A 20982-nucleotide genomic window follows, 5' to 3' on the forward strand; every position below is an offset into this window, starting at 1 on the left:
CTTTTGCTCTTGTATATTGGATTATCAATGGCATTTAATCAAGCAATCATTGAGGAGCTGCATTTAAAACAGTATTTAAAGTCAGAAACAGCAAATGAAGCAACTAAATACAATACCTTAAATGACACTTACTACTTAATGTACATTGTTACCTGCACCAAGATTTTTCTTTGTTTGTATTTTATCCTGTTATTCAGCTGTATATCTAAATTTGTGTGGAAAGTTGTGCTAGGGAAAAAGAAATGATGTGTATTTTGAAGCTGTCCCTTTACATTACATTCATCTGGCGTATGCTGGAGCTGCAGATTTATTTTAATTCATTTATATTCATAACAAATCAAAAGAACTGTGCTGTCTTGGCAGAGGTATGTGCTCTCTGAGGGCTTTCTTGTTGTAACATGAATGTGATTAAATTGATTCAAGATTACAGTTATTAAAGTAAAAGAACTGAAGCAGCACAAGTAAAGAAACTGAGCCTCTACTAAAGGAGATAATCACCAACAACCAAAGTTTATCAGGATGAATTCAGTGTCTACATGAATAGTAAAGCATGTGACAGCATTAACATGTATTCTAAAACATAAGCGTTAATTTGCATTAAATCCTTAATGTCCTTTTCAACACAGTTCAGTCTGTCAACATGTGAAGGATAGAGAACTGTATGACAGCTGCTCATTAGTCCTGATGTTCTGTACTAACATATGTGCTATTCTTAATGCCAGTTAACAGCTAATATCTGCATTCAGTGGTCGCTGTTTTTTTAAATGTCGCCAATCTGCTGCTTTAAGCTCTGAGACAGCCAATGAGAGATGGTCTCATGACTCAAGTGACCCCTGTGCTGACAGAACACTCGCCTCTCCAAACATATATCCATAAACTTGCTGGTGTGTGGCCACACATGCAAGAGCATCATACACACACCCATCAAAGCTTGCACATGCATGACATTTGGATTGAAGCAGCACATTCAGACTGAGTTGTGGACGTAATGAATGCTGATTGATGCTTTGTTTTGTTGTCTCATTACACTGGATCTCGGCTGCCAGTCAGGGCGACAGGAGGATGGCAAAACTGGGGCATGGTGGATTGCCAGGTTATTTTTGGTGGCATTTGATGTTCAGATGTGTGCGTATATCTCCAGCTACACACACACACACGCATGCATGTCTGCAAGTGTGAGTGTTTGTGTGTGTGTGTGTGTGTGGGAGGACAGGCACTGACAGGAGTTGTGTTTAACACTGATAATCGCGTTGATGTGCTGCAGCTGAGGTGGCGTCGACAGAAAGTGCTCTCAACCCTGTGGCAAAAGAGGTTGCCTGATTCGCCACAGTACATTTGTCTTGTGCTCGAGATAAAACTGCGCTTGCTGTAAGTGCTTTGTGAAAATACATGACTACAGAGAACTCTTTACACATAATCGCAGCTTATACATTTAAGCATTGATGGTGCCATCTATCCTGAATTTGCAAGAACAGACACTAAGCTGGCCTGTCAGAGAGCGCTGCAGTCACTGTCATTCAAGCACAATGTAAAGAAAAGCACTTAAGTCACACATAATACAAGTCAGATGCAAATCTTTTGAAGAGACTGAAAGAAGCTGTTTTGGTTGAATTGTTTTTTTTTTATAACTGCTTGAAGAAAAAAATACATACAGTGTGCAATCATGTTTTTTACAAGGGCTGCTTTGGCTGAAATCAATATTAGAATATACGTTTTTGATAATGATATATATCTCAATACAGCAAGCACATGCAAACACTGTAGCTACATGTAAAAAATATTTTATTGATGTTTAATGCAATCAACCATTATGTCAGAGAAAGTCTTCATATATGGAAAGCTGTAAAGTTTTTACTGTCACTTTTGTTCAGACTGAAATATCTCAACAGCTATTGGATGGATTTCCATGAAATTTCATTGAGACGTTCATGGTACCAAGAGGATGACTTGAACTGATTTCAGTGATCCTCTGACTTTTCATCGAATCCAACCAGTACCTGTCACTTATCTCAGTATCTACTCGATGGACTGGTACCAAATCTTAGACGTTCATAGTTCAGAGATGATGACATTCCCATCAACTTTTTGCTGATTAGCAAATTGTTTGCATGCTAACATGCTAAACTAAGACTGAATATCAACATCTCATCACAGTGCAGTTTGACATCAAACAGTCAGCATACCGTAATATCAAACTATTTGCACTTCCTATGAGTTTCATAAATGTTGTCGTCTTTTGCTGTTTCAATTAAGATTTTGCTTTTGTTCAGTGACAGCACACCTGCACAGTAGGCAGACTATCAGCAGTGTTATCTGACTTGAGGTGTGGCTTGGGAGTGACTGGGCGGGTGACTGAGGACGGTCGCTGTGCTGACTAAAGATGGCACCTCCTCCCTCTCCCTCCTCTCCCAGCTCACAAATGCCACCATGCCACATCTGCCATATGAGACCATGTCAAGGTTTCTGCCAACAGATTCATCAGTTTTTTCCTTCATGTAAGCAAATGTCTCTTTTTTTTTGCCTCAACCAGCTTCTTAGAGTTCACCTGTGTAATGTCAAAACGCGGTTCCTTTTACAGGTCAGTGTTTTGTGAATCCAGGCAGGGATTCTGGGGATGAATGTGATTGCTTTTTAAGCTGTCAGAACAGCTTTAGTGCTGACACAGCTAACCTGTTGGCCCGGTATCTCTTGGGACGCTGTTAGCGTTGTCAGTGAGTTTAATCTCCACTCCCCAGCCTGATAACCAGCATTCAGTGGGCAAACACAAATTGTCAACACAAGATAAGAGTCGGGGAGCATTCGCACGACAGAAAATTGGATTTGGGGACATAAAACATGGAGAACAAGGAAAGCGGAGACAAAAACAAGCTTCTACTGATGCATCTCCCCGGTTTGCCCTCTTCCTCTGACTTCCTGTCTCTAACTCGCCCTCTTCTTCTCTCTGGAGGTCTTGTCTTATTAAAGGCCAATCAGGTAGTTAAAAGGTGAAACAGAACATTCGTGTGGTTGTAACCTGCGTGGGCGAACACGTAACTGCTATAATGTCTGAAATACAGTAATGAGTGCGACAGGTCAGTGGTGATGTGGACGAGTTTCTCTCCTCTCTTTTAATTAAGAAATATGTACATGTGTAAGTTGAAACAAAAAAATATTTTTCCTTCTTCTTTTTTGCATTTCTCTGCAGGGTGCCAAGCTTCCTATGTCCATCATCATAGTTGGAGTGGGTCAGGCTGAATTTGACGGTATGGCTTTCATTTTTTAACTGCTGCATAAATGTAACTAGTAAATATTCTGGTAATATAATACAATATAATATAATGTAAGATAGAAAGAAAACATATTTTAAAACTGCAGCAGTTCATCAGTTAAAGTGATTAAAACATGAGATGAACAACAAATCATTGACATTTTAATTCATACAACTTGCAGTCTATTACTGTTACAGCCAACGTTAACCTCTCTGACACTAATTCAGTGAAATGCCCGAGAGAAAATTACTGTACAAACTCATTCGAGTCAGCAGAGGAGGGAATGCGTAGGTGGATGCAGGCATAATTGTAGAAGAAATGGCTGAGGTTAATTGCTGGGTTTGCGTTGTTTTGTAGAGATGATTCTAAATTGCACAGAGGCTACAATAAAGGACTTATTAGTTTATTAGACATGCAATAAAGACAGATTACAGCTTCAGAGCTTAACGTCGTCTCTCCTTTACTAATGCTAAAGCAAAATTTTATGGTATTAATGTGATGCACAATAAAAAACCTTTACATAAGTTGTGTATCAACATTGTCTCTCTTCTAAGGGGAGCTGTCTTTGCATACTTCTCAAACTGTGTGTATACATGCATGCATGTGTGTGTGTGTGTGTGTGTGTTTGTGTGTGTGAACTTGTGTCTTCCAGCTATGGTAGAGCTTGATGGTGATGACATCAGGATCTCGTCCCGGGGGAAACTGGCAGAGAGAGACATTGTTCAGGTGACTGCCCTTTACAGCATGAAAGACACTGTCCCTTATGCAGTCTTTGGCAATGAGATACAGATCACTATTTATGGGCAGCAGCGTTTCCAGTGATTCACAGCATGTGTGTGTCATATTTTTACATTTGCGCTGTACACTCACACTGTTACCTCAGTTGTGCTGGGACATTAAAATGTCTGTTTTTGACAAAACACCATCTGTCGGCACTGACAGCCCTAACAGATTAGGACATCTGTGTGGTTCCTGTGAATTCCTCTGAGACGAGCGCACTGAAAAGTTTGATGTGGCGTGTCACAGGGAAACTTTGTGCGTCTTATTCACAGAACTGCCGAGGTGTTTCCACCGACTGATCACCTTTCTGTTTCTGTAGTGTCAAAGCTCAAGAGTTAATTAATAGCAGAAGTGGGACAATACCCGCTGCAATTTATGGTATTCAATGCTTATTTGTAATGGTTGTGTTGGCCATCATCCACTGCTCTTACTTAATTAATCAATGATGAGATGTGTGGCCTACCACCTCTGCTAAACAAATTCCCAGGGGAAGCCTTGACACGCTGTGACAAATAATACAAAAGATGGGAAAATCCAAAGTAAGTCTGCCTTTATCAGACCCTTGTAGAAAAACATATCTTTTCACTCGGGCTCATTTATTTCCTCTCACTCCCGAGGGAAGCCAGAGCACAGGATTAGTAACAGATCAGCATCCTGAAGCTTGCAGGATCTGGCAAATGTTGATTAACATGGGGGCTTAAACATGAGCCCCCTGGATTTCTCCTTTCAGTGTAGCACCCTGCTCCCAAAACCTACTTGCATACATTGTCAAAAGTATTTAGAGCTTTTCATGAATCACTACAACAGCCCCAAAACCACACATGGCATTATTGTAGACAGAGGAAACCATATGCTGTCAAGTCCTGTGTGTGTTCTTTATCCACGTGAGCATTAAGTTACTACTGTACATAAACATACTGATATTACACCATCTTCTCTTCTTCCTCAGTTTGTTCCCTTCAGAGATTATATGGATCGGACTGGCAACCACGTGCTGAGCATGGCTCGGCTCGCTAAGGACGTGCTAGCAGAGATCCCCGACCAGTTCATCTCTTACATGAAGAGCCGGGGGATCAAACCCAACCCGGCACCTCCTCCCTACACACCGCCCGGACACACACACCACACACAGATCTGAAGCCCTCCTCCTGGCTGTTCACTGAGGACTGACAGCATGCAGCAGCCACTCAGAGTCCAGTGGGAACTCTCTGCCTCCTGTTTTTCTTTTTTCTTTTTTTTTTGGAGCAAACTGGAGCTGACGCACCAGGAAATGGGTGATGAATTTTGTGCCATATCCTCAAAGTGACTACTGGAGCAGGACTTTTTATTTTTGGTTTTCTGTGATATATTTATTTGGCTGATTTCTCTTAAAGAGAGGCTGCAAACTTTCCAGGACTCATTGGTGAAAGCCTTTTAAGCGACACCGAGGCAGTGACTGTTTCACGTCTGATTTGACAGCAGGTTGGTTCAAAAAGGTCATGTTGTGGTTGAAACTTGTGCCTGTTTGTGGTTGTTTCTCTAAGTGTATCAGGACACGTGAACTTTGACCTAAGCCTTCCTCGTCAGTCATCAGTGTGGCCTATTACAGTGATATTTTTTAGACACCTTATCCCTTCTGGAATTAGTTTTTTATATTTGGAGATTATCTCGATATCTGCTAATGCATTAGTTATGAAGGAGGATCACAGTTGAGTACATTGAACATTAATCAGGATTATCATACCATGAGGTGTCACGTCTTCTCTTCTTTAGTAGGCAAATGTTTATAAGAGCATGTTGTATGAGAATTTAATTCCCCATATCTCAATATATTTATTCTCGAATGTTATTCAGAGTGGCATGGACATATGATAGAGGCTTTATCCATTTTGAAGTGGTTACCAGTTATTTTTAAGTGATTGCATATAAAAAGCACAAGACAAACTCTCTTTATACCAAGGGCAAGATTATGACGTTGCTACTGGAGTAATCATATTTAATCATTTTGTTTCTAAAGAAAGTACCCAATTTATTCATGCAAGTCAGGTATCTTTGTACTGCAGCTGCAATTCAGCATACTGACCGAGGCTTGTTTAAAGTTGTCATTCAGTGAGGATGAACTCCTGTCACTAAAGGACGATGTTGCACAGGAAGAACCTTAACCGCTTTCTCATAACCTCTGTTTCTTTCTGTATTTATAAAAACATATAATTAATACCAGTCATAGTTGGAGTACCAACCTGGAAAATTAGACAACTGCTCCACACTTACTTCTGTTAATTTAATTAATTGTCTTTTTTTTTTTGGTAATATATACCAATAAAGCACAATATACATGCAAAGTACGGGTCCTAAGGCAGTGATTATTCAAAATCTAGTTTTCATGCCTCTCCCATATCAGTAAATGCAGCCATTAATATGCATTATACACATGTTTCCTATTAATAAAATAAATGTGTATTTTAGGAAATTGAAGGGACACTGGTTGGCTTATGTAAAATGATTTGAGGGAACTGGAGGAACATGGTGATTAATTATGGCCCATATATAATTTCTACCCCAGAGCCTGATAGCGGGTTAATCCAGCCCTGATACTACCCGCAAACACACCAGCTCTGCGACTCCAACACTTCCATGTCAGCCCAAATCCGTACGCACCCAGCGGCCACATAACCTCCATCATCACAGACATCACACTGTGGCGCAGTGCGATCACAGCCAGTGTTCCTCCCTGGAGATTAACATTTTATACAGCCCAGTCCTTGCCGCAGTGTATTACAAGCCTCTGGTGGGAGACAGTTCACAAGTGGTCTCGAGAGTTTCAGGATTTATGTTCATTACATTCAGTACATAAGTAATTCTCTCATGTGTAAACACATTAACAATCTGTCTGTACCGCAGGCTAAAGAGGGACCCTTTTGTGCTAATCTTAGTTTTCTCTAGCCTCCCACCATCTGTGACATCAGTTTAGTTTGAAGGAACAAAAACAAACTGGCTTTCACATAGCAAATCTCATTTCACTGCATCAGTAACAAAGCTTGTAATTTGAGATGCGTCTTTGCGCAGTGATGCAACGATATCCCTGACGGTCCAATGACGTGTCACCTTACAAAGATGCAGAGACCATGTTCCAAAAATGAAGACATTTAAAAGGAATGTGATCCATGTAGGGATTTTTAATCAGTATGCACACAGGGCACATAAGGAAGATAATAAAAGCCAGAAGGAGGGGAGAGTGTTTCAGAAAAGTACAGCAAACGATGTCACACTGAAATCTCCTTTTCTCTCCCATCATGCCCATCATCTGAAAAATCACATACAGCCCTGACTAAAGAAGTTGGAATGCTGTGTAAAACATTTATTCAATTGAAAACAATACAAAGAATACATTTCATGTTTTAGCTCAGCAGCTTCATTGATTTTTGTAAATATCTGCTTATTCTGAATTTGATGCAGCAACATGTTTCAGACACATTCGGACAGGAGCAACTAAAGACTGGGAAAGATGTGGAATGCTCCAAAAACACCTGTTTGGAACATTCCACAGGTAAACAGGTCCATTGGTAACAGGTGATAGTGTCATGATTGGGTATGAAAGGAGCATCCTGGAAAGGCTCAGTCGATCACAGACAAGGATGGAGAGAGGTTCACCACTTTGTGAACACATGACTGTATGAAGGATATTAGTACATGGGCTCAGGATCACAGTTTGTTTGTAAATGATTGCATTCTGTTTTATTTATGTTTAACACAGCATCCCAACTTTTTGGAATCAGGGTTGTGGTAATTCTGCTCAAATTGGAAATATATAGTTTCTTTCCTGCTTGTTTTGTTTTTCTTTAGAGCGCCATAGTTCACAGCTACATTATTCGCCTTTCGACTTCTGGCTCCGTGCTAAAAGGAACAGGACACCATAATAACAAATCATACAGTAGACGGAGAAAGGCTAGAATTGAAGGCAGCCATATACATGCTGCATAAAAAGGGAATTCATGGGATGCAGAGTCTGCATTTACTTAATTTAACTGAATGTCAGCCACACCAGCCGTGTGCACTCTCCCCAACTATCAGATGGATTGTCATGAAATTTAGGTTCAGACGTCTTTGTCCCCAGAGGATGTGTCCTCATGATTACCATGATTCCCTGACTTTTTCTGTAGTGTCATCAGCAGGTCAAAAATTCTATTTGTCCAGTACCTCTTTAGGACCAAGAACCTAAATGACATTCCCATCAGCCTCAGCTGCACTGTTTATAGTACTAATTGGTAAATGTTAGCATGCTAACACAATATGTAAGACAGTGACCATGGTTACCACCTAAACATCAACACATTAGCATCGTCATTCTGAGTGTGTTAGCATGTTAATATTAGCATTTGGCATAGATATAAACTGCTTCTAAATTTTACTTGTAGTTTTTCCATCTTTGTCACTGTCACCACAGCCGCTGTTGTTCTCTTCATAAAATGATCCAGTTTCACTTGGTTTTGTTTACTGCTCTGACCTTCACGCGCCCCTCATTGTTGTAGAGACTAATTGAACACTAAAACAATGCTCCAATGAGTATAATAGACTGTAAAAGGTGTCCTTCCCATGCAGAGACTGAATGAATCTGAGCTGAAAATGTTCTATTCAAATGTCTCATGTAGCGAACTACAGGCCTTAACGATGTGAAAGGCAGTCACTCCATCTCATTTAGTCCTGTATTGGAAAGCAGTTCGGGTGGATAAGCATGGCTCTTGGGTGGGGGAGAGATAAAGAGGTGATGGTGGTAAAAATGGCAAACAGCAATTTGCTTGTAAATCTTTATATAAGAGAAGAAACAGTCAACAGTGAAAAGATAAGAGTGGACTTGTATGGATATAAAGTGTATTCTTTCATTCATTCATTCAACCTTTATTTCACCTCGAAAGACCATTGAGGAGGCATCCTCATTTACAATGGTGTCGAGATCCAAAACAAAACAACAGCAGACAATGAAACACTTACATACAGAATAACAACATGCTGTTGAGTAAATATTAAAAACATAGGAATGAAATAGAAGATATAAATAAAAGCATCCCGACAGCACTTTATCCTCGAGAGGAGTGCTCATTGTGTACGTTAGATATATTTTCAGGAATAATGCTGTTTTGAAGATATTTATTTATCTATTTTTGGAGTTTGTATGACAAGCCATCGCTCCTTTCTGTCAATACGCTGACTTCATCTCCTCTTTAAAGCCCTGATTTTCTTAGTATGACGGATTGACTGCATGTTTTCTCGGGGTACATTGGAGAGTTTTTTACCCACAGTGCCGCCATCTGTAAAATAGGAACCAGCCCAACCAGATTACGTGCATGTCAGTGCCAAACATGGCAGTGAGCTCTGTGGACTGTTTGCTATTTCTTCTCTCTTGTGCCTGGTTCTCCAAACACTTCTTGTCTCACCAGTGGTTAAAAACTGTAGCTAATTAGCATGTTACAGTTAACACTTTTTTAAAATTCATTTTTTGTCGAATCCCGCAGTTTCTCTTTGTTGTTTATATCTTTTGAGTTTTCTGATTTGCATGACTCCCTACTTTCCTTTAAATGGGTTTCTATTGTACATGATTATTGTCATATGGTGGGTTGTGAAATGCTTTGTATTGGATTGCCTTAACGGAAAATTAATTAAAAAATGACTACTTTTATAAAAGTTCTTGGAGTGTTGTACTTTGATTTTTGTGCTCAGCGATTTAATTTGTTACTTAAAATACACAACAGTGAGGTTCATTTTAAAAATGTCGGGCTGCTGGTTGCTGATTAGCTGAGTGCTAACTGCTTGAGGGAAACTCCTCTTAAATTCACATTATTCATCACTTTCACAACATTCCTAAAACTTCAAAAGAGTCACAGAACAGATCGTCCTGTCTGGAACAACGTGGCAGGCGTGTTGTCAGTTCTGTGATATGATTTTTTCATCAGTGCAATTGAATTTTCACAAAACCTCATGGAAGACAGCTGTGACATCAGAATTGCTCCGTGGTTTCTGCATGATGCACAAGGAGTCAGTGTCATTCAGGAGTTTGTTGTCATCTTACTGTATGACAATGTTCTGCCATTTCATTTTAAAAAGATATGAGGGGTCTTATACACCTTTTTCAGAGCTAAGACTTTATTGATCCCACACCGGGGAAATTAAGTCACTACAGGCAGCAAGTATTACGAAAAGCAAAAACAGCAAAAACAGCAGCACAGAAGGGTCAAGATGAAAAGTATACAGGATATAGAATAAAAAATCAACAATGTATATGTACATCATGTCTAGATTATAAATTGACAAAGGACAATATAATAATCTATTTACCCAGATAATTATTTTATTTTCTAATATCCAATGGGAATCAAAACATCCCTCTTCTTCCTTCACAAGGAAGCCACATGTTTTTTAATGCACAAGCTTTGTCTGCGTGTTTTGTGAAAACTACTGAGAACAAGATTCAAGATCTTTTGACTTATTATTATTGACTAATTTCAACATCTCCGTCAGAATAAGGGGTAGATTGTGAGACAACAGACGTGCAGAGGTAACTTTTGTCCATTCGGACTTAGAACAAAGTCGGTGACAGTGTACGATGCAGAATGATGTGAATGGTAAATGTGCTGCATTTATATAGAGCTTTTCTAGGCTTACAACCACACAGAGTGCTTTAAAAACAAGCAGCATTCACCCATTCACACACACACACACACACACATATTCACACACATATTCACACACATTCACACAGAGGCTACCATGCTCATCAGGAGTGATTACTATTCACGCACACACACACAGAGCAATTTGGGACTGAGCATCTTACCCAAACACACCTTGATATGCGGACTACGAACCACAGATCCTCTGATTACTGGACACAATCTACACCTCCTGAGCCGCAGCCGTCCCAAAGATAACAGAGTTATAATCATTATCTCTCTGAGCTGTAATCAGTGAGAACTATGATTTAAGATGTTTGCAAACATCTCTGACTGAAAGGTTATGTTTGCCTTTACCAAGTCGAATATCAGTACTACCTAAATATGCTTTCATGATGCTCATACCTTACCTTCTGCCGGGAATCAGACTAGATGTCTGACTTATGGAGTTTATTTTGAAAACCTGAATTACTGGTGTGCTTGGTAAGTTTGACAGAATCATCTATTAAATGAAGGGACCATCTCTTGTTCAAATAAATGCTATCACACACTGGAACGTGTACAGACAAACTGATGGAAGCAGAATAGATGAGTGCAGAAACATAACGAATGCACATGGTTCCATACAGAACAGTGTTTGATCCCTTCAGGGCCACTGGAAAAAGGCAGTGAAGCTGCTCCGGTGGCCTTTAGTGGCTCAACACTTTGCTAAAACACTTAATGTTGTTTTTTCCTTTAATTTGGTCACCCATCTGTACACAGTTAGGACCATTTCCATTCAGCACAAGCCACGCTTCAATGTCCTCAGTATCCATTTTCAAATATGGCTAATATAACATCTATTAGTCAATGTGTTGGAGTGAAGAAAAAGTCAAAGACACACACACACACACACACACACACACACACATTCATATGCTCCATTAAATCTAAAATAAAATGGTGTTTATACAAGGTGCTAATTGGAGTTCCTTTCAAGGAAGAAAACAACAGCCCCCTTTAGAAAGTGCAAAATATCTTAGAACACTTAATTGCATTGTTTACCATCATTCTTCCCCTAACTACCACTTGGGTTTGCAAGCTCTAATGTAAAGTAAGTACAAAATAAAGGAGAGCTCTGGACTTCTAACTTTCCTCCTCAAGCTGGGAGGAAACTTAGAAATGTCTTTATCTTTTTTTTTTTTTCAGCTTACACAAGTTTGCCCTTGTTAAATTATTCTGTTTGCATCATGTCCTATATGTACATGTCTTGACTCAGCAGTCTGTGGTGGCATGGGTGACAGCTGTCATAAAACCTGATCAAACCCCAAACTGAATGTAAGAAAATACATTCACTTCAGCTGACAGTAGCCTCTCTCAGCAGCAGAGTACAGCTGCTGTCAACATAGCAGGTGGTGCATAGGCTCCACTGAAAAACGCTGTATTATAACATAAACAGCATATACATGCAGTCATCTAATCCATGTCTTCTCATCAAACATCTATTCATGTTATTTCTAAGAAGCATGGTATCTATCTGGGCTTCCCTGCCCACATTTCGATTGGCATTTACTGTCTGACAGGGATTCACTTGAACTGGTTTCTGGAGAATATTTTCTCAGCCAAGAAGAAATAACAAGGTATGGGAAAAGAGTATTTCCAAAGGATGGGCTTTTTTAGTACTTGAGAAGCTACCATATAATTCAGAGGGTGAGAGAATTATTCAGACAGACTGAAACTAATGAGCAAGAAAGGTTGTCCAAATAATGGTTAGATAAAGAAGGTGGCCTTTTCTCTACTGGCATCCTCCTTAAATATCTCTTTGTTGTGTAAGAGCCCTTTGCTGCATTGCTCCTGCATGTCAGAAAGTTCATGCACTTGCTTTCACAATACATTTTGTATGCATACTTCTCAAATAACAACCTTTAGTTAAAAAAGGCAAAAGACTGTCAAAGTTTCAGAAACAAAAAGCAAAAATAAAATGCAACCAGTTTACTGAACCAAAACACACTTTTTGGGGGGATATAATACCACCAAATTGTATGTCAAGCTTAAAGTTCATATTAAATGCACTGTATCTGTAAAGCAGACAGTGGTCTTCAGTCCTTTATTCTTGCACTTTTATGATTTGAAACTAAAACCACAGCTTGAACCTGCATTCAACATTTTGGGAAATAAGATTATTCTCTGTCTTGCCGCTGGTTAGCTTAGCTTAGCATAAAGACTGGAAGCATTGCTCAACGCTGGCCCGTCCCTCTGTTTCCAGTCTTTATCCTACACTAAGCTAACCAGCTGCAGCTGGAGACATATAATGGCATGAGAGCTGTATCATCTAACTCTCTACAAGAAGGAAAATGAGCTTGTTCCCGAAAATGTCAAATTTAAGGCAGACGCTTTTTACATTTATCCGCTTTTGGTTGCAAGATCACACATTTTTGTATTGCTACGTCTTCTCTATAACTGATCACTTCACTGAATTTTCAGGGGTTACATTCTCCCACTTAAACTTCACTTATCAGATCAATAATTCAAGCTTATAACCTTAATGGTTTTCAAATAGGACCTCCAGCATTTGGATGAAATAGAAAAATAAGGTGTACCACATTTATCTCACATCAGTCTCGAATACCCAATGTTAAAAAATTCAGATCTCAGATATCCAAAAACAAGAAAGAAAAGGATTAAAAATTTACAACATTATCTGAGAATCTCACATCCCAAATTGTCCGTTGTCAGATTCCTCTGTGAGGTATTTCCCCATGTCCTCTACTCTGGCCCCTGGACTGTTTCACAGAAGTGAACACCTCAAACACTTTGCCACGTCTATTTTTGTTCACCCAGATTCCCTCTTTGGCCTTCCTGTGTTGTCCATGCATGGGCATCAAACAGCACTTTGGCACAGGACCGCAGGCTGGCCTTTAACCTTACTCCAGCAGTTCTGTGGTCGTACTCAGGTACAGTTGTGTCTACAGCCTCCCTGTAATGAGATGAAGACGGCAGAAGCAGCTGGGATGTTAACAATTATCTGACTACTGCCAAGCAGTTATATGACTTGGCAGTAACTGGAGTCATCAAATGAGTGGCTAACATCAACAGATGCTCAGCTGAATTAAACCCTGAGTACCTTAACTGAACCCTAACTGCACTCAGCAGCCAAAACCTCCCTCAGAAACACCACCCTACAAATGCCTCGGCCTGTGAGAGAGTGAAAAATTTACCTCATCACTACTACCCATCTGTCGAAGTCAAACTGCTGTCAAAGGCCCTGTTTTTTATTTACCTGTCCAGTAATAATGTCTTAAATATGGTTCCTGACTAGCTTTACAGATTCTGATGCCTCTTAAATACACTCATAGTACACAGTTATGTTTTTAATGTCTTTGCTTTTACTGCTCAGCCATTCATCGACCACAACATAATGACATCAGCATCATGCATCATCATGACAGCTAATGTTCGTGGTATTCATTACAAATTTTAGAATGAGAGTACATTGACTCCTTCCAAGAAAAGACACTCATTTACAGCATTTAATGTTCTTTGATTAGGAGGAGTGACTTCTGAATGTGGTAGGTGGGCTGTAGGGGCCGGTGTCAAGACTGGCGCTGGTAATGTGTCTCAGAGAGATTGTTGAGATCAGAGAGATTAAAAAAAAGAAAGTTTGTCACAAGTTAACAATGATACGACTATAGCCAACACTGTGAGTAAAGCAACAGACTTGGGGATGAATAAAGTATCTGTCTAACAGTCTGATTTAACTGTTTTTACATATCACACAAAGTGATAGAGTGCTCAAAGTTTCTGTGAAAAGCAACTTGTTTGCTGGCCCAACCTGTCTCTGGGCAGTTTTTGACTCCGTGTGGAAACAGATCCACTCTGGACCTTTGTCATATATCCTTCCTTTCTTGAACAACATTTGCTTCAACTACAGCTTCTGCCTCTGTTTCTCTCTTGTGTGTCAGTGTGTCTATCTTGTGCTTGGCTCTCTTTTCCCACATTTGCCCTCTGGGGGTCCTCGATGACATTCAGCGTCAAGAGCTTCAGTAAATGGATGGACAGATGGGTGGTCTCATACAGACAACAGACTCTCAGTCATCTGTCAGATTGTCTATGTTGTTGTCAGTTTATAATATCAAAACCTGCACGTTGCAGACTGAAAGACTCATCCATAGAAGTTTGTATCATACCGTGCAGTGATGGAGGAAGTATTTGAATGCTTAAAATAAGTAAAAGTACTAATACAACACTGTAAAAATACTCTGTCACAGGTAAATGCTCTGCATTCCAAATGTTACTCAGGTAAAAGTAAGTATGAAAAGTAAAAGTAGTCAAAGCAAAATGCCCTGTTATACTATTGAACATCATTAGATTATTATTACTCAGGCATTAATGGAAAGCAGGATTGCACTGCTGTAGTTGGTTTAGGTGGAGTTCATTCTAAGCTACTTTGTATAGGACTGCAACTAATGATTATTTTCATTACGAATCCATCTGCTGATTAGTTTCTCTATTAATCAATTGATTGTTTGATTTGTAATATTAATCCGGAGTCCAAAGTGACACCTTCACGGGCCTTACAGTTCAAACCTCAAAATTATCAAATTTCATTAAATTCATTCAAAGAAAAGCAGCAAATCTTCACATTTGTGAAGTCGTACCATAAATTGTTTTCACATGAAAAACGATTCAATGATGAAAAACAGCTGCAAATTAAATTTCTGTCAATAGACTAAGTGATCAATTGACTAATCATATAGCTGTACTTGAATACACTGTTGGGTAGTTTAAATTATAACAAAGCATCACATTTTATGAGCTCTTTGTACGTTTTTATGTAAAAATCGTAAAGTGCTGTAGCTGTCAGATACAGAATAGTACTTGAGCAAATGTACTTTAAGTTACATTCATTACTGCTGCTGGGTCCTTTATTTTTTCTGACATGAGTACAATGAGTCCTCTCTGTCTATCTCAGTCTTTACTGTCTTTTCTGGAAAGGCAAACAGGAAAGAAAGTGTTCCTTGCACTAAGCCACATCAACTAATGATTGTAATCATCTTGCTCATTACAGCTATAGAAGAGTCAAATGAATCACATGGTCCCAAGCTTCTGACACCATTTTTGGAACAATTAAACCCAAAAAGGGCAAGTCTTTTTGGATGAGGACCAGGAGAAGTGGGAACCAGCAGTCCTGAGGTAGTTCAATGCAACCACAGGACCTCACTGCTCTCAACCTCCCGACTACTGCTGCTGTAAACTTACAAGTTTAGTCCTTATGGCTACAGCCTCTGGGTAGTGGAAGAATCTGCAGATACAATCATTCAAGATGAGGCTCCTCTGCAGGGCAACTGGCTTCACTCTGTGCAATATCAAGTGGGGAGTTCAGGAGGTTCATGCAGCTGCTCCTCTCACAATGAGAGAAGCCAGCTAAGGTGATTTAGACACCTGCTAAGGATGTGCATGACCTACATTTAGAGAACCTCAAGGCAGACCCCAGTTGGTACTGGAGTGATAGTTGGTGGAAGTTTTGGATATCACTCTTGACAGGGTACGCTGAAAAAAAAAAAAAAAAAAAGTTGGTTTATATATTCAACTTTCTGGAGCAAAGGATCAGCTGGTTTCTGAATTAAGTGGTGACCTTTGTCTGAATGCGTCTCCGTCTACTAACGGGTGCGGAAGATACAAGAGAAAGTTTATGTTGCGAAATGTGACTCAGATTTGATTAAATATTCCTCTTATGCGACTTGTTGAGAGGAACTGAGCTCACAATGAGAAAGATTTACAACCAGCCTTTGAATATCATGTAAAACAAAAAGCAAAATTGGCTAAATTAGCATCGTTCCAACATTTCCTCTATTTCAGCTTGATGACAGACACAGACAACAAATGAGGAAAAATGTTTTGATGTGCCATTTGAAAAGGGCACTCGCACCCAGACATAAAGGGCAGCAGCTTTCGTCCCCCGAACCTCAAACTCCCTCCCTTTCAGGTTACTAACTTCATGCGGGACTTTATATCATAAACCTCATAATACATGTGAGGTGACACAGAGAGGTCACAGTGTCTGCAGGTGTTCAGCTGTAACACTGAGGCCAAAAAGAAGGTTTAGTGTTGGTCAAAAGACATACGACGACACTTTCATGAACATGTTAATCAAACACTTTGATCAGAATAGGATGATGAGTAAGAGCAGCAGAAAACAAGTAGGAACAAGGTCTAGCTCTAAAATCCTTGAGAATTAATAAATGTAGTGGAAAGTCGATGTCTGTTTCCTCCAGAGAATGAACAGACCAAAATATACAATTAAAAAATGAGCCACGATCTTTACCATCAAGGATAAATTATCATGTAGATGTAACCTCCCTGCCAATCATGCTCCAATCTGTGCTCAATAATTCATGAACTGCACCCTCACCACTGGACTTTGAATCTAAAACAAAAAGGAAAGTCTTGTTAAGGCGTATGTTGGTTCTGTATATCATGCTCATTCATACATATTGATGCAGGATGTGAACATTGTCAGAGAAATTCCCTCAAAGTCAAACCAGCATTGGTTTTGACACATCTGGCCTGACTAGTATGATAAAAACCATGGTTACTGGAGCTAAATGATTTAGGAAAAGTGATATTTAGCTAACTCCATGCATTAATATTAGTTCACTTGAGCCAATACGCAGGCAGTATGTATAGAGTTGATATTTGGTGTCTTGACTGCGACTTCATCACTTAGCATAAGAAAACAACAAACTCAGCTCAGCAGAGACTGGAGAGTGACATTATAGCCACATTAGACACACAGGGCTCTACACCACTTCTTCTGTGGGATCTACCACGTGTGGGCCAGACATTAGCCGCTGAGTGGCTAATCCCAAAGTACAGTTTTGAGGTTTATGTTTATGTTGTACTTTTTACTTCACTGCACTTATTTAACTGCTATTACATGGATATCATTTGTAAATGGGCTGTGTGCAGGACGGAAAGCCCATATTCAATGTTAACGTCTACCTCAGTTAGCAGTAAGCTAACAGAAAATTTCCCAAAAACAAAAGCAACAACCTGAAGGGAAATCAATTCAGCCCATAGCTCACAATACTCAAATATTTATATCTCACCATTAGGTTAACAGCAGGGCAGCACCATAATTTCACACCGCATATTCTGAACCCAGGGCTATTCTTTGCCCCGGGCTAAGACGTAACCCTGGGATAACTTCCCCTTTTCACACTCACACACACCCAGGGCTGCTAACTTTTCCATGAGATATGGTATCATTGGAGTCCTGCTGTGACTTTACCCACCGCGGGGGTCGGGGTCATCACTCCACAACCCTCAGGAATTTTGATTAAAAAGTTGAGCAGCTAAATTCATAACTTCATAAGTCTTTGTAGATGAACAGTCATGTTAATATTCCTGCTCAATGATGAATAAGAATGGTTGATCAGCGTACTTGCCAACCTCCAGACATCATAAATCAGGAGAAGAAATTTAAGCAGTGTGTCTAGGGTTCATCCCCCAGAAAATTACTAATTTCTGAGACCATTTTCCTGTATTCTAGCGAATTTATGGATTAATTTTGATGTCGAATTGTGGAGTCAGGAGGACGGAGGGGAGGAAGGACTGAAAAATGTGACTCGCAGGAGAATCTGGAGGCAAAAAGTTTCATCTACAAACAGTAAAACTGTATGAGAAGTAAATGAAGGAGAGAAACACAGTGTGCAAAGACAGCGGATCCCGCAGGATAATTTTGTCCAGAAAACAAATAGTTCATGTCAGAGGTGCTTTCACACAGATTTACTGATAAGACTACAAAGCCAATTCATCCTCTGCCACCTTGGCAGCTAAATGAAGCTGTTAACCAGTGGTTCTGTCTGATAGTGTCATGATTTGGTTTGTTTGGTTTTGCTTTTTCCTGTTTTATGTTGAAGGTTTGCCTCATGTGTCATGTTTTGATTCACTTCCTGTGTGTGTGCATCTTTGTAATTGTTGATTTGTGTCACCTGTCCCTCATTGGTTTTCACCTGTGTCTCATTAGTCCTCCTTCCAGTCATCGTCTGACCTGCTTTATCAAGTGCACCAGCCTTTCCTGAGAGTTTTCCCAGTGTTTCCTGTGTTTTTGGACTTTTGCTTTGGTTTTTACACTGGTTACCCTGTTTTCTCTGGTGTTGATCTTCACCTTTTCCTCCTTTTATTTTAATTAATTTGCTGAACTGCACCAGCTCTGCCTGTGTCAGTCTGTGTTTGGGTTCAAACCCATGTAACCTTCTGGACTCTTTATGACAGATTGATGTGAGTCAGAATAAAATACCAATGCATGATGGACTATTGCAGCATAATGCATCCATCAGACCTTGGCTGGTCTGTCCTATCTGCTGTCTGTTTAGATGTTTAGATTTAGATGCAGAGGAGGTTGTAGGGTCAGTGGCGGTCAGTGGTTTAGCCCTGATATCTTTGAATGACGCTGGATTCAAGAGAGCAGTGCAGTATAAGTAAGCTCTATAAACACTTATTGGTGTTATCATTATTAAATATTATTATTAATATATATATAATTTATATATGCATATATGTGTGTGTATATATTTTTTGTTTGTTTGTTTTTTTAATAAGCTTTTGCTTCCTTTAACACACTCCTTGGTCACTGTTTTGCATTTTAATGCGATCCAGCACGTGTCACAAAATATACTTTTTGGAATTATTATTATAATTTTTGTTGACATCATCATAGTGATGTTAATTCTGTTAATTGTTAAGGCCGTCGTTAGTGGTGGTGTTGCAGCCTGCTGGAAAGTATTCATGATTGTAAATGGAGAGGGAAAAACATTAGAAACAGCTCTCAGTATAATACAATCCACAACAACACCACTTCACTACAATACATGTTTTGGCAAAACCCGGCTTGGCAACCTCCAGGGCTGAAAAATGAAGCCAACGCTGAAGTGCCAAAAACTGCAGTTCCTCAAAAAAGCGAGTCAATCCCCATAGACCCCCATATTAAAATGCCCAACTTTACAGCAGATGTAAACATGTTTACAGCCTGGAACAAAAAACACTTTTGATCTCGATAGCTAAGTTCCCTGTTCATGACAACAGTATGGGGGTGATTTTTTATATATATATATAACTCACCATGTAAATTCTAGCTGGGCTTAATATGATACATAATGATGGGCATGGTCACTGTGAATGACAGTTAGTCGCTAAGTTTCAGCAACCAGGCTTCATTTGGCCCACCTCAGCTCCACCTCTTTGACGTTTTGGGTTAGCCGGGAGTTTGGTGGAGTCAGATGCTGCCAAGATGGCAACAGGTCAGAGCCATAGCCACTATCACTGAGTTTCACAATGGCTCCTCAGAAATCTATAGGTGATGTTACATAGACTATGTCCATTGTTTTATACAGTCAATGGGAGAGATGCTGTGCTGCTGTCTTGTCCAATCTGTTCTCATTCCCAGAGCGTCAGATACAGCCGTTTTGTCACCCCACGGGGTCTCATACAGATGCTGAAGGGTACTTTATGCGCTACACCGGGCTTTCAACTAACTCCACTGGGAACCCATTTGCAACAATATTTGACACCCAAAGCACCTGTTCTGGCCGTCCAACACCCTCTCATCCCCGCGAGGCACAAAGCCTTCCTGTCAGAAAGCCGTTCTAACACTTGGTTAATGTTGTGAAAGGGTCGCAGTTATTCTGGCTACGTTTAGATACCAAAACTAATTGACTATAGTTATAGTAAAAGATTGTTCACTTTTGGTTTCACTTTAGGTCTCTAATGGGACACGAACATTGTATACTTGTGTGTCAGTATGAGATGCAGAGGGAAGTGGCAAAGCGTTGGTATTTGACAGCTGGGGAATGAAGCTGGGCTGTCTTGTCTGTCCGTGCATTGTCATCGTCCTCTTTTTGCACTGCAATGTTCGCAGTTATGAAGATGTTTTTATCTGCATAAGGAATGGATGTATGGCATGAGATGCATATGAGTTTGCAGTTCTACATTGTTAACCCAGGGTTAACCTAAGCCCAGGGCTATACAATTCACAAAGCATTTTTACAAGCCCTGGGTTAAATGTGTGTTCAAATGTGCAGCTAATGTTTATGTTCTAGGTTGACATGTGACTACCCTGGCCGACTTTAGCCCCTGACACCTTTTAACCCAGTGTTGAGTTGACAACCTCAGAAACTCAGGGTTAACCCTGCTCTGGAGCAGGGCCAGAAAGCCTTATGGGCTAAAGTCTGTGTTACACTTTGAAACGTGCCAGGATTGTGCAAGGGTGAAAGCCCTCTTAGCCTGAGGCTAACAGCTCCCATAGCCTGGAGCTAAGAAAGTTGCAGTGC

The 20982-nt window shown here is 40.0% G+C and overlaps 1 protein-coding gene across 4 annotated transcripts in view; it reads left to right on the top strand.

Moving 5' to 3' along the window:
• Positions 1-9682, top strand: part of cpne5b (copine Vb) — a 117182-nt gene extending 107500 nt beyond the window's left edge. For all 4 annotated transcript variants that reach the window (XM_076755022.1, XM_076754993.1, XM_076755011.1 and 1 more), the window contains 3 exons: positions 3185-3242; positions 3901-3974; positions 4978-9682. In XM_076755022.1, the coding sequence (XP_076611137.1) occupies positions 3185-3242; positions 3901-3974; positions 4978-5166 (321 nt within the window). In that variant the 3' untranslated portion in view covers positions 5167-9682. The remainder of the gene's footprint in view (positions 1-3184; positions 3243-3900; positions 3975-4977) is intronic.
• The last annotated feature ends 11300 nt before the right edge of the window (positions 9683-20982 follow it).

Source organism: Chaetodon auriga, chromosome 2 (genome assembly GCF_051107435.1).
Source record: "Chaetodon auriga isolate fChaAug3 chromosome 2, fChaAug3.hap1, whole genome shotgun sequence".
Classification (NCBI taxonomy): domain Eukaryota; kingdom Metazoa; phylum Chordata; class Actinopteri; order Chaetodontiformes; family Chaetodontidae; genus Chaetodon; species Chaetodon auriga.